We start from the raw sequence: 14182 nt of genomic DNA, 5'->3' as shown, positions 1-14182 counted from the left end.
CTTCGCAACCCCAAAATTCAACCTTGTGGTTCTTCAACAAATAGCTGTTGCTCACCCCTTCCCACGGTGCAGAGTCGGGTGCTGAGAGGCTGGAGAGCTTTCTGGCGTGCGTTTTGGGGAGATAAGAAACAAATCAGCATAAAAGAGACAGGGGTCACTACTATGACCTCTAGCTGCAGGACCTCTGAAAAGGCTCCTTTACAAAATGCAAGGGGGAAATTTTTCTTATCCTCCACGAATTCCTGACCTGCCGCAGCTTCACCCATTTTTTGTGTCTGCCTGTGTTGACGCTGTTGCTGACTCCATTTATTTTATTGTGAAATGTACATACAGCAGTGTATACAATTCCGTGTAGTTTAAGCAAAACTCTGTGTAAACCACGCTCTGGATTGAGAGAGAGCATGACTCGTATTTGAAAACCTGCCACTCCAGCCCCATCCTTTCTCCACAGGTGACCACCATTTTGGCTTTCATATCATCCTTCCATGATAATCGATCCTCAAAGGACAGATTTTTCAGTGTTTCCTGTTTGTGTCCTTTATATAAACGCTATCATATTGCGTACCGTTTTCTGCTGGTTGCTCTTTCACGCGGCCAGGGGCTGTGGGGCTCATCTGTGTCACTAGTGTGCCCCGTATTACTGCCATGTGCTCTCGCATTGACGTGCCCTTATCCGATCTGTGGATGGCTAGTTTGCGTTGTTCTGAATTTTATGCTGAGATAAATGACGACGCTGTTGGAAACATTCTTTTGCGTGTCTGCTGGTGCATACAGGTAAGACTCGCCCTCTAGGAGGGTGTATGAGTCATCTACTGCCGTGTAACCAATCACCCCGAGCTTTTTGGCTTAAAACAGCGTTATTATCTCACACTTTCTGGGATCAGGAATTCAAGAGCAGCTTAGCAGAGTGGCTGTGGCTCAGAGACTCTCACGAGGTTGCAATCAGCCTGTTGGCTACCGTCACCTGAAGGCCTGACTGTGGGGCGCCTCCAGGCTCAGTCCGGGGCCGAGGAAGGAAGCTTCATCCCTGCTGGGGGGGCCTCTCCGTGGGTGACTCGGCAGCTGGCTCTCCCAGCACCAGGGACCCGGGAGGGAGCCCCACCGACGCTGCAGGGCGTGTTGTTGCTGCTGGTTCTCTGTCGTGCTGTCTCTTCAACTGCCCCGTTATCTTTGTGTGCTGGGCGTGACTTTCAAAACTTACTTGCAGAAATAATTTGAGGCCTAGGGTGATATTGTCTTTTGCCAAAGTTGATTTTTTGTGTGTTTTGGCCAGATACCTGTTATCAACTGTTCATGGTCACCTTAATACAACTTCAGAATGTGTGATAATTTGGGCCACCCAGATGGCTTGAAGATAGGACGGACCCCGCTGGGGTCCCAGTTCACAGAGACGGGTAGTTCACAAGGAGCCCCGTTGCTGGTGTGCCCTGAGCACGTGCTCCTGCCTGCTGGCCGCAGAGCCTTCAAAGACATGGCTCAGCCTGTCAGCCATCTGTCTGCCGTGGGCAGTAAGCTCTGGGCTGCGGTGGCCCCAAATAGTGGGCTCACATGTTCCGATTTTCTTTATTTCCTGGATCTTGGCCTGGGAATTCCTCCTTATTTTGTTAGATGTCTTATGTTCCGAGAAAATGTTTTCATTTTGTCCTATTTTATTAGTTTTTAGTGGACACATTGACCAGAGTTACTTAGTCTATGGTCCCCAGGGATGGAAGCCTTCTCTCCCTCGTTCTTCACGTGTATTTTTATAGATGTATGATTCTGTGAATGACACTGTCCTTCAGTCCATGGAAGGTGTTTTTCTTTTTTCTTTCTTTATTTGGAGAAGATTTTATTTTTTTGTTTATTTGAGAGAGACAGAGAGAAAGAGAGAGAACAAGTTGGGGGAGGGGCAGAGGGGGAGACAGAATCCCAAGCAGACTCACCACTGAACATGGAGCCTAATGTGGGGCTCGATCTCATGACCCTGAGATCATAACCTGAGCAGAAACCAAGAGTCAGACGCTTAACTGACTGAGCCACCCAGGTGCCCTGGAGGGTATTTCTCTATAGTCTTTTAACTTCGAGGTTGCTGATGAGAAATCAGTTATCATAATTTACTTATTTGAAAGTAATGTTTTATCTTTTCTGGCTCTTTGAAGATTTTATTTATTTATTTGAGAGAGAGAGAGAACACAAGCAGGGGGAGGGGCAGAGGGAGAAGCAGGCTCCCCGCGGAGCAGTGAGCCCGATGTGGGACTCGATCTCAGGACCCTGGGATCATGACCTGAGCCGGAGGCAGACGCTTCACCGACTGAGTCACCCAGGCGCCCCTTTTCTGGCTATTTAAAATATATTTTCTTTAACCTCTGTGTACTGTGGTTTAAGTGATACGTCCAAGTAGCAGATTGATTGAATTCTCGCGTCTGGTGTGGTCACTTTCATCAGCCGTTGTGTCTCCAGAGGACCCCTCTGTCTTAACGCTTGCCCTGTTTCCTGCCTCGGAGTCAATGGGGCTGGCCTTTCTCACTGACGCTAACCTCCGGAGTCCTCCTCTCTGTCCCGAATTCCTGTCTTTTACCTTGGTGTTGTCCTTTAGGTACTTTGCTCACATCGATCTTTCGGCTGATTTTTCTGCTCTGTGTAACATGCTATCAAACCAATTCATTGAGTTTTAAATTATTTAATTTTTATTTCTAAAAATTCTCCCTGGTTTTTCTTCAAATCACGGATGTCGTTCTTTAGCGTTTCTTGATCCTGCATGGACTTCCAGGCTGGCTTTTACTGCAATGTCGTCCTTCTGCACCTGCAATGCCGGTGTGGGAAACCTGTTTCTGTTTCCTGTTATTTGAGTTGTTTTTTCTCAGTTGAGAGAGTAATCTCCTTGTTTTCTTTTGACTGTAAGTGACTCCTTTTATATCGATTTTAGTTGAGAAAATCCCTCCAGGGCTGAGGTAAAGGTGAGATTCTTCGGAGAGGGCTTCTGTGCTCACCTTCCGTGTGCTGCCCGCCCAAAGACACTCCGAATTCAGTTAGTAACATGAGATTTGGGGGGGCACCCAGACAGGGCAATTTTGTGAGCAGGCTCGCTTGTGTTCTGAATTCTTTTTTTTTAAAAAATATTTTATTTATTTATCTGACAGGGAGAGAGACAGCCAGCGAGAGAGGGAACACAGGCAGGGGGAGTGGGAGAGGAAGAAGCAGGCTCCCAGCGGAGGAGCCTGATGTGGGGCTCGATCCTAGGACTCCGGGATCACGCCCTGAGCCGAAGGCAGACGCTTAACCGCTGAGCCACCCAGGCGCCCCTTGTGTTCTGAATTCTTAATTGCATCTGCAAAGATGCCAATTTAACATCTATTGTTTTTGAAGGAAAATCTTAATCCACGGACATCCGAGTTGCCAAGAGGAATTGGATTAATGGCATGACGTTTTAGAGTTAAGTTCATTACGGTGATAATCCCGTTGCGTGTGGGACCTCACTGACAAGAACATGTCCCCTTATAGATGTCTGATGGTGACGGTCGTTGTCAGGCTTGACTCTATGCTAGGTTGTGTATCACTGTAACCCTGCTGTAAACGGAATTATTGTGTCGTCCCGAAACTCTTATGTTGAAACCCGATCCCCAGTGTGGGTGTTAGGAGAATGCTCACGAGTGGGATTAGTGTTCTTGTCAAAGGGACCCTGGAGAGCTCGCTGCCCTTGCTGCCACGTGAGGACACAGAGAGAAGGCAGCGGTCCGTGGACCAGGAAGAGGGCCCTCGCGGGAACCCGAGCCCACTGGCACCCCGATCTCAGGCTCCCAGCCTCCAGGACTGTGAGAAATAAATGTCTGTTGTTGACGCCACTCGGTCTGGGGTGCCTTTGCTGCCGTCGCCCCAGCGGACTGAGACACTGTGTAGGCTGAGTTCGGACTTCCTACCAGAATCCAGTATTCAGGTAGGAGAACAAGTTGCTACTAAAATCGACTTTAAAAATCCTTTTCAACGTATGTATAATGAAAAGTATTTAGTCCCCCCCCCAGCATTTCCTTGTGAAATCAGCATGCGTCTTGCATGTGAGCTGACGGGAAGGGAGCTCGGAAGCTCGGGCCACCATGCCCGAACACGCTCGGGACGTGCTCCTCCTTCCTCTGTCCCGTGGGCCGAGGCGTTTTCTAATAGACCCTGTTAGACCCCGGTTGGGTAGAGAAACTGTCATAGTTTATTTGGAATGTTTTGGACATGTGGCTGAAATGCCGAGACTTTGAGGCGTTTCTCTTCCCAGATCTCTTCGTGTTTGTTAGTATTTTCCGTGAGGGAGGCAGCGAGGCCCAGGCCTCGGCGGGGAGCAGGGAGGGCCGATGGCGTCCTCACGTGTCCTGATTCCCTGACGTTATCCACGTACCTTCAGGCATGTACACAGATGGGTGCTGTTTGCATGCGAAGTTCATCAGAGAGACATTTAAATTCCATTTTCTTCACTACTTTTTAGATCAATGAAGTAGGAAACCAGAACCCAGACTTCGGTGAATAAAGCTCTGACAAATATTTTGGTTTGATTTCTGCTGGTGTCGGTAGGCTAGCACTTGTAGGAATGTATATTCTGTAATTATCGAGCCATTGAGCAGTTAAAATTAATTTTCTCCAGCAAATAATCTTCCAGTTGTGCCACCAGCAAATGAACTTTGCATGAAATCTGATGATGTATCCGCCTTCCTGGGCTCTTCTCATTATAACGGCTGCAGAACGGTACATTGAAAAGACAACACCATCAAATCCATATAGAATCCAATCATTATTCAAACATTTCCTGCATTTTCTGGAATGAATTAATTTGAGATGCAGAACATAAGTTTTTCTTCTATAAAACAAAATATTATAGGATAGTAATTACTTTTCAAAAAAATGTCCTTTAAGACCTATAATTCGTGATTTCTTTTGTGGAGAAAGCCATATTCACACAAAAAGTGTAAATCAGGACATTGTGTGTGTGTGTGTGTGTGTGTGTGTGAGCACGTGTGTGCATGCACATGTTTGGGGGAGAGCCCAAAGAATGCTGACTTCTTCTACCTCAGTAGCATTTCGCCAATTAAATGACCTTGCTGAAGATTCATGTCCTCGTCAATAAAATGGGGTGAGTTCATTTCCAATGTCGTGCTGTGAGAATTTAATGAATGCGCTTCTTTCAAATGCCTGGCTTGATTCGAATGGGTGGCTTCTTCTTTTCCGTTGTTCTCTGGAAGCAGCACGGAGGGATGTCGCACATTGACGTCCAGTCTCTGCTCCAAGGCCTGCTCTCCTCTCTCCACCCCCAAGGAAACCCACGCCCCACCAAGCCCTTCTCCGAGCCCTGGCCTGAAGACTCCGTTCACTGCATCTCTGAGAAATCACTTGTTCTCTCTCTCTGTTGTATTCGTGTGCTCTTTGGAATGCAGCTTTGAAACAATAAGCAGGTTTTCGTAGGATCTTTTTATGCCTTAGTTTTTCTGCACTTATTTTTACTTTTTTTAAAAAAAGATTTATTTATTTTAGAGACAAACAAAGAGAGAGTATGAGTGGAAGGGGAAGAGAGAGAGAATCCCAAGCAGACTCTGAACCGAGCACGGAGCCCCATGTGGGGCTCGATACCATGACCCTGGGATCATGACCTAAGCCAAAACCAATTGTTGGATGCCCAACCAATTGTACCACCCAGGTGCCCTGTGCATTTCTTTTTACTTTTTATTTCCACTTAGTGATAGAATAAGTTGTCTCATTTGGGGGTTAGTGTTCATAATCAAACACAGAATTTAGGGAGTTAAAACTGGAAGAAGAGCTCATACAAGGGCCACAAGCAGGGTGGTGAGCCGGAGATCGGAGTGCGCCGTGTTTAGTCTGGGTCACAGAGTTTTCAAAGACGTGACTTGGCTGGGACATTTTATAACAAGGGAGTTCATGTAATAGGATGAAATTTTAGTTTTATTGAAAAAAGAAATAGAGGATTTGATTGTTCAAAAGGACTGAGTTTTAGTTGCCTGCATTTCCATGTGAAAACAGGGCCCTGGAAGCAATGAGCACTGCTCACCCCAGGCAGGAAGTGGGGTCGCGCTCGCCACAGTCCCCACCATTCCCTAACGCTGCCCTGAGCAAGCATCGTCATTACTTGCCTGGCCTCTGTAGGCATCTGGCTTGTGCACTCCTGACTCTACTGAATACTTCTTAATTCCTTTTTCCTTCCAGCTGCCAACTCTTAGTCAATCCTTCTCTGACTGTTGCTAAAACTGCCAACAACAACAATCTCAGACACATAATTTTTTTTAAATCAGGAAGAAACTTTAAAAGCTATAAAATTAAGGTGTTTATTATCATGAAAAAAATATCTGTTCTATTTTCGAGGCATATGAAGGGCTCTCTGAAAGTCCCCAAGTGTCAAAAGTCGCACGAGTGGGACTCACGTATGTGTTGCTCTGGTGACTTTTCCCGGTGTTCAGTTTGGGCAGAATGGGGACAGTGATGTAATTCGGTGTGAGCTGGACTGGGAGGGACTCTGCTGTGACTCTGGTCCGTTTGCAGGACTCTGGGTGAGCTCACTTCTGCGCCCTCTGGTGAGCTGGTAAATAAGGAGGTTGAATTAGATGATTGATACCGTCCCTTTTGGATTAATAAGGTGACAGGAGGGAAGGAGTGGCACTCGGGAGACAGTTTCCCATGGGTGTTGCCAATGGCAGCCAGTGTGGCATTGTCCTGCGGTGACCTTGCCGTTGGCCTTGCTGTTGGGTGTCCATGTCCCACGTGCTGCTCTTGACTCTAGTTTAAGTTGCTGTGGGGTCACATATGGGTGCCAAGAAGGGGTCCTCGCTGAAGAGGCTCTAATCTTCCACCTCAATATTTACCTTCTAATTAGGTTTTTCTTTCTTCTTTTGCAGCTATATTCATATAGTTCCCAGAAAACCTGCAAAGATGAGAAGGTTGAAGGAAGTACGTGTTCACTGCTAATTACTAAAGATGGGATAGATTGGGTGATCCCGGAAAACTTCGAATGTCAGTGTTGAATGATGTCACTTTCACAAAATCGGCGTTTTGTAGGCAATGCCTATAAGGTCATGTTGCTCTTGAAGCCCGAATCCACTGTGCAAGCTTGTCATGCCTGTCAAAGCACTCAAGTAACTAACATGACGGGAGTCAGTAAAAATACTCTTAAGACCGTGGTTAGGAACATCATCATCTCCGAGACACACTGTGCAATTATTTATTGAAACTTCTCACTTTTCTTTTGTCTTTGGAGATTTGGACAGACGGGTGTCAGGAAAAGCTATTTTAAGTTATATAACGTTGAAGCTAATTATAATGCTAAATTTAAAGATTTGCTCCAAGTTCTCAACATTTTTGTGCTTGACAGACATTTGAAAGGTCTAGAGGGTAGAGGTTTCCATCACTCTGTTCACATCACCTGATTCTTAGCAAAAAAAATCCATTTAATAAGTATAAAAGAGATTTACCTTTTAAAGTAAGCAACAGAAATTGCTAGGTTTTAAGCAAGATACCCTGTGATCTTTAGAATGTAACATGATTTTTACTTTTTTTTATAAAAATGGATTTGTTCTTTTGTTGGGTATCTCAAAGGTGAGATTTTTGAGAGTATTTACTTCTGTAAGTGGAAGTTTTGGTTCCCCCGTGAGCTGATGTGACGACTGAATGGTGAGAGATGCATAACGTACCAGGAAGATGTCAGTGCTGGTCCTCCTCCTCCACAGTTTAAGGAAGCAGGGCTTCCATCTGCCCTCGAACCTGCAGCCCGAGTTCCAGTAACGGACAGCCTAGGAGCTCCAGCGTGGGTCTCAAGCACGAGCCTGCAGAAGCTTTTAGCTGTTTCCTTAGGGTCTGCATTCAAGGCAGTGTGATGAGTCACGTCGTGTTTATTACGTACCCACCCTACACTGTAACTGGCCGGGGGCAGTGGGCAAGTCTCCCACAGGAAACAGTTCCAGCCCTGATTGAATTTCAGGGCCACCTGAATAGAGAGAGTGGTGATGGGGTGTGATTATTCTTAACACCGGGGTACCTGCTTCCCTCTCTCCAGACGGGCAGGGAGTGGGAGTGAGGAACAATTCTGACAAGCTGCCCTCAAGCTTCAGTCTGTGTACCCTTCGTACGTTTTGGTGACTTAGAAAATAAGACATGATTATCATTAGCAGTTAGCATTTTAGGACAGGCCGGAAACCTGCAGGTTATGTTGTCAAACCCCCTTATTTTCTAGTCGAGAAGGCTTTGATCAGTGCCGATATGAAGCCAGCCTGTTAGAGCGGGGACCGCAGGGTGCTCACCCTGATGGGACTGTAGTCACCCCAGAGAGTTTTGTAATTTTTCTCATGGAATTTACGCTTTCTCATCTAAAAAATCTGATTGTAGGGGCACCTGGGTGGCTCATTCATTAAGCGTCTGCCTTCAGCTCAGGTCATGATCCCGGGGTCCTGGGATCGAGTCCCACATCAGGCTCCCTGCTCAGCGGGAAGCCTGCTTCTCCCTCTCCCACTCCCACTGCTGGTGTTCCCTCTCTCGCTGTCTCTCTGATAAATAAATAAATAAAATCTTTAAAAAAATCTGATTGTAAAAGGAGACCTTAATGAGAAGAATGTCAGAAAGTTGTGCAGAAAAGCTCAATGAAGAAAATGGGCGTCATCCACAATCTTACGTCCGCAGGTCAGCGCCCTTTGACTTTGTCACGTCTGTTTCCAGGAGCTGTTCTGTGCTCTCGCAGCAAGCGTGTATACATGGAAACACACACGTGTACAATACATGCATACATATGTGTATATGTGTTTGCAGAAATGGGCTCCATCTGTTTTCCAGTCTGCTTTTTATTTGCTGTGTGTCCTGACCGCTTTCTCCTACAGTACTGATTTTCTGCAACATGGTTTAATGGCTGCAAGATATTCGGTCATGTGAATCTGTCATAATTACTTAACCCGCCCCTATCAGCAGATCTGTGGGTCATTCTGCTTCTTCATTATTTTAACAGTGATGTGGCGGACCCCTTATAGAGACGTATTTGCTCACAGTCATGACTGTTTGTAGAGAGGTGGGATTAGAGGCCCCGTTGTAAGATCTTTAGTATTTACCGCCAGGAAGTGTATTGCCCGTAACTACCCTTGGGTTGTGTGGCATAGTGTGCGTGGCTGGGGGTGCTGGATGCCCACTGCCCTGGGCCCTCTGCTTTTGTAGAAGAAGCCACTGAAAACGGTTCGTTACTGTTGTTTGGTATGTAAGTTCCTGTCTGGGTAGGAGCGTAGTATGTTCGGGAACATGTGTTTGTGATGTAGCCAACCTTGAATGAGCCACAACCAAGAGCTTTGACTGAAAGGGAAGATTTGGCCCAAGAAATCTGTTCCCATGAGTGGACCCTAAGGGTAGCCTGAAATTAGGATCTGTGTCTTACGAGGGCAGAGCTCCAGAGTCGCAGGGCCGAGGTTTGTGGGTCACCCTGGGGAGCACCTCTCTCTCGTGCCACCTGTACTGCTTACCTACCTACCTGCCTTACCCCTCTTCCGCCAGCTCCGATTCCTTACTAGTACTTACTACACCATGTCTTTCCTGCTCTGGGGCTTTTGGGGGACATCCCATAATTCTGGGGATAATCTAATCATGAGCTCGAGTGAGCTGTTTCTCTTATTCTAGGGATGGAAGTGCTCTGCTGCGGCGTCTGATGGAGACTGTGTCTCCTGTTCAGAAGCAGTACAGCAGGCAGGCCCCGTGGCGGTTCTCGGACTAACCTGCCCCAGGCCCCTCCGCTCACAGCCGCCAAAGCCACTCCGGGCACCTGCTGAGGAAGTCAGCGGCCGCAGTTCCAATCACGTTGGACGCTGCCCGTCCCGTGCCCTCCGGCCCAGCCCTGGAAGAGCAGGGAGGAGGAGGAGGCTGAAGGCAGATGAGATTGAACACCACGCCCTCTCCCACTGTGGCTGGGCCAGGCCTGCGCTGGGGGAGAAGCTCTGTTTGGGATGTGGGGTTCAGATTTAAGTTAGAATTGGCCGGGTTTTGTCTGTATCTGCTGGGACGATCCTGTCGTTCTTCGTTTTTTGTTCACGTTGTGTGTTACGTGGATGGATTTTCAGCTACTAACCCAACCTTGCGCCCCTGAGACAGACCCCACTCATGCAATGTTGTCCTCTTTACATACTGTTGGGTGTCATCTGCTCACACTTTGTTTGGCATTTTTGCATCTGTGCTCATGGAGGGATGCTGGTCTGTAGGTTTTTATTCTTGTCATGTCTTTCTCTGGTTTTGGTGTCGTTTCTTCCTTAAATGTTTGGTAGAAGTTACCTGGTGAGTCAACTGGGCCTGGAGTCATCTTTGTGGGAAGGTTTTTAACTATAAACCCAGCTGCCTGGCTAGATATAGGGCTCCTCAGGTTATCTCTTTCTTCTTGAGTGAACTTTGCTAGTTTGTGTCTTTTTATTTATCCATTTCATTTCATTTGTTGAGTTTATTGGCATGAAGTCATTTAATTTTTATTTTTTTAGAGATTTATTTATTAGGTCACCTGGGTGGCTCAATCCTTTGAACATCTGCCTTTGGCTCAGGTCATGATCCTGGGGTCTTGGGACTGAGTCCCACGTCAGGCTCCTTGCTCAGCTGGGAGTCTGCTTCTCCCTCTCCCTCTGTGATCTCTCTTGCTCTCTTTCAAATAAAATAAAATCTTAAAAAAATATCACCCCCAGTTTAGCAGAAAGGGGAAATCCTCCCTGGAGAAATAACATCGGGGAGCTTGTGCTCTCTCTCTCTCTCCCTCCCTCTCTCGTGCTCTCTCTCAAGTAAATAAACACAATCTTAAAAAAAGACTTATTTACTTATTTTACAGAGAGAGAGAGAGAGTGGGAGCAGGGGGAGGGGCAGAGAGAGGGAGAGGGAGAAGCAGACTCCCCGCTGAGTGTGGAGCCTGACTTAAAGCTCGATCCCGGGACCCTGGGATCATGACCTGAGCTGAAACCAAGAGTCCGATGCTTAATCGAGTGAGCCACCCGATGCCCCATGAAGTCGTTTGTAACGTTCTCTGATCCTATTACCATCTGTGGAATCCAGCGATATGACCCCTCATGCCTGCGATCCCTGGTCATTTGTGTCTTCTGTTTTCCTGATGAGACTGTCTATGGTTTTATCAATTTTATCAGTCTTCTCAAAGAACCAACTTTTGGTTTGTCTTTCTTGATTTCTTTGCTCTGCTTTCTGTTCCATTGGTTCTGCTTTGAACTTTCTTCTGTGTTGCTGTGTAAGGAGCCATGCTTCTACCTGGGGCGACTCTTCTCTGCAACCTTGCTTTCTTCCCTTTCTCTTTACGACATCCTTCTCCCCCCACGCTTCCCCGTCATCCTTCCCTCCCAGGGCGCAGGCCTTCACGGATGATTTCTGCTGTTTTGTCACAGGAGGGAGCTAACTTCCTTTCTCCGCCATGTGAAACATTTGCATTTTTGTCGGAGACACTGTGGAGACAGCGTCTTGGCCCAGTGATGGAGATTCCGTTCTGGCGGACGGGGCGTGGCTGGCTTGGGCACGTGCTGGGGCGCACCGGGCAGCGTCGGCCTGCCTGCCGCCTTCTCCCCTCTCTGCCGCTTTGCCAGGTGGAGCTGCCGCCTTCCCAGCCTCCTCACCGAAGCTGACTTGGGTAACTCTTCCCCCTCCGTTGGCTGGGATTTATCGGCAGCTTCACTATTTCTTAACCACACAACTTACACGTAGGTGCAGAGTGAATCCCCCTGAGCCCGGGGATCCTGGTGAAGGGTAAGCGTGCTCACCCTGCTTGTGCTCTTCTTTTCTCTGCTCTGTTTGCATTTCCCCTAATCCTCCGTCCCCGCAGTCTCACTCTTCTTTCTTCCTTTTTGGTTATTTGACTCATTCGCCGTCACTGGAGACTCTGCAGGTAACGTCGGCGGTCCACACCAGGCCAGGAGGAGCGGTTAGTCTCATGTGTTGCTGTTTTATTTTTCCAAGAGGAGTCACTGAAGGGTGTCCTCTGAGTGTCGAGCTCACCCTCAGGATGCTCGTTGGCTGATCGCTTGCTCTGCGCACCGTGTCCCCCTCCATGTGAGGAAGAGGCCTGAGGTCGCCGAGCTGCGATGAGGAGGGCGAGAGAGATGCTGGCATATGGGGAGCCGGTGGCAAATCAAAATAGTTTGGAGAAGACAAAGCATCTTTCAACATAAAGAAATAAGTCACTAAACCAGTAGGATTTGAAACATAGAAATTTGAATGGCTCCCAGGAGGAGTAATTAGATGGAAACACTGTTGCTTTTGGTACGAGTAACGCAAAATGAGGTAACGCGCTGCCCTCTGCTTAGCAAAATGCCCGAAGTGAGTTCAGAGCTCTGTGCACAGCAGCCGCCATTGTTTCTGTCACTGTTAGGCTCCAGAGTCCCCGCTGTGGTCAAGGCCGGGAGCTCTTGGCTTCAGCGGCTCTGACGCTCCCTCGCTGACTGCAGGCAGGTGGCTGGTCTCCAGGCCGCACCGGAGACCTGGCAATGCCGGCCTGGGTCATCCTCAACCCTTCCAGCCCTCCAGCTCTGGCAACTTCCACTCGAGGCCCATGATAATTCAGTTCGGCCACTGTCGTAGAGAGCACCCAGGAAACCAGACAGGGACCTGCCCTGCCAGTGACATCACGATCCAGCAACCCCCAGTGAGGTCTGGGCGGGTGGCTCTGTTTCCCTCCCAACTTTCCAGAGGGGGCAAAACCCTTTTAAAATCGCGATAGACCTTTACATGGTATGCGATACCAGCTAAGTCGCTTTAAAACCCCAGTCATGGTTCTTGGGGCGCCTGGGTGGCGCCGTCGTTAAGCGTCTGCCTTCGGCTCAGGGCGTGATCCCGGAGTCCTAGGATCGAGCCCCACATCAGGCTCCTCCGCTGGGAGCCTGCTTCTTCCTCTCCCTCTCCCCCTGCTTGTGTTCCCTCTCTCGCTGGCTGTCTCTCTCTCTGTCAAATAAATAAATTAAAAAATCTTAAAAAAAAAAACAACAACCCCAGTCATGGTTCTTTTTATTTTTATTTTTTATTTTTTTAATTAATTAATTAATTTTTAAAAAAGATTTTATTTATTTGACAGAGAAAGAGCGTGCACAAGCAGGGGGTGTGGGAGAGGGAGAAGCAGGCTCCCTGCTGAGCTGGGTGCCCGATGCAGGACTCCATCCCAGGACCCTGAGGTCATGACCTGAGCTGAAGGCAGATGTTCAACACACGGAGCCACCCACGCGCCCAGTGCTTCCATTTTTTTAAATGTGAAAAAAACCTCAACATTTTCCAAAAAATGGGAAATAAAAATCCATCATCATCATGATCGAGAAGGCCAAGACCCCATTTCCCCAGCCCTGTTTTAGACGCAGTTGCCTGGTCTCCCCTCGAGAGGCCACCGTGGTGAAGCGGGGGCAGGGCTGCGAGGGTCGGAGGCTTTGCCACATTATTTCTACAGCAATGGCGCGGGGTGGGTGAAGGGTGATTCCCACCTGCCTGCCTTTCCTGCCCTCACAACGCTCACCTAGGAAGATACTTGGACATTTTTGGGAAAGAGTGAAGCTGGGTTTTGTTGTTGCTGTTGTTTGGACTCAGAGGATCGCGGAATGAGAACTGAAGTGACTTTGGAGGTGGTCCGGGGTGACCTTTTCCTTAATGAGCAGGATGAGAACGGGGAGCCCACGGCACTTTCCGTGGGGTTCCTGTGGTCTGGAGCAATTGTGTGTCTCTTCACAAGCACACTGTTTAGGCTCTTAGGCTGAGCGTCCGCCGTCCAGCGGTGCGGGGGCCTCTCTGTTGACTCGGCTTGTGTGGCCCGCGTCCCAGACCCCAGTGAGCATCCTTTGCTCACGATGAGATTCTCCCCTTGATGTGGTTACATGACGAGGTCTTTTCTTGGTGCTGGACCCTCTTGAGTCTTTTTTTGTTTGATGTTTTGCATGGAAAAGGCTGTGAGGATGTTCACTGAGGGTAGTTGGAGCAGCTCGATGAGGTGCAAAGAGCAGGGACTTCGGAGGCTAACAGCAACAAGGACTGCTCTCAACCGAGCTCTTAACTCGTTCCTGGTGCTTTGTGAAGCGCCCCACCACGGCGTCATCTCATCTCGTGTTCCGCACCCTGAAAGCAGCCCTTAGGAGACAGGCGCCACTTTCACCTGCATTCACGCACGAGGACACAGGTGCATGACCTGTTCCAGGTTATGTAAACAGAAGGGGACGGAGCCAGAGCTGGAATCGCGGACGGCTCA

At 48.3% G+C, this 14182-nt stretch overlaps 1 protein-coding gene across 1 annotated transcript in view; it reads left to right on the top strand.

The window, feature by feature from the left end:
* DCDC2C (doublecortin domain containing 2C) overlaps positions 1-14182 on the top strand; it is an 89745-nt gene that overhangs the window by 2263 nt on the left and 73300 nt on the right. The window contains exon 2 of the mRNA XM_044390097.3: positions 6861-6912. Within this exon, the coding sequence (XP_044246032.2) occupies positions 6861-6912 (52 nt within the window). The remainder of the gene's footprint in view (positions 1-6860; positions 6913-14182) is intronic.

The sequence above is a fragment of the Ursus arctos genome, unplaced genomic scaffold (assembly GCF_023065955.2).
Source record: "Ursus arctos isolate Adak ecotype North America unplaced genomic scaffold, UrsArc2.0 scaffold_8, whole genome shotgun sequence".
Taxonomy (NCBI): Eukaryota; Metazoa; Chordata; class Mammalia; order Carnivora; family Ursidae; genus Ursus; species Ursus arctos.
The sequence above is the reverse complement of the archived record's forward strand: the minus strand, read 5'-3'. Positions and strand labels throughout refer to the sequence as shown.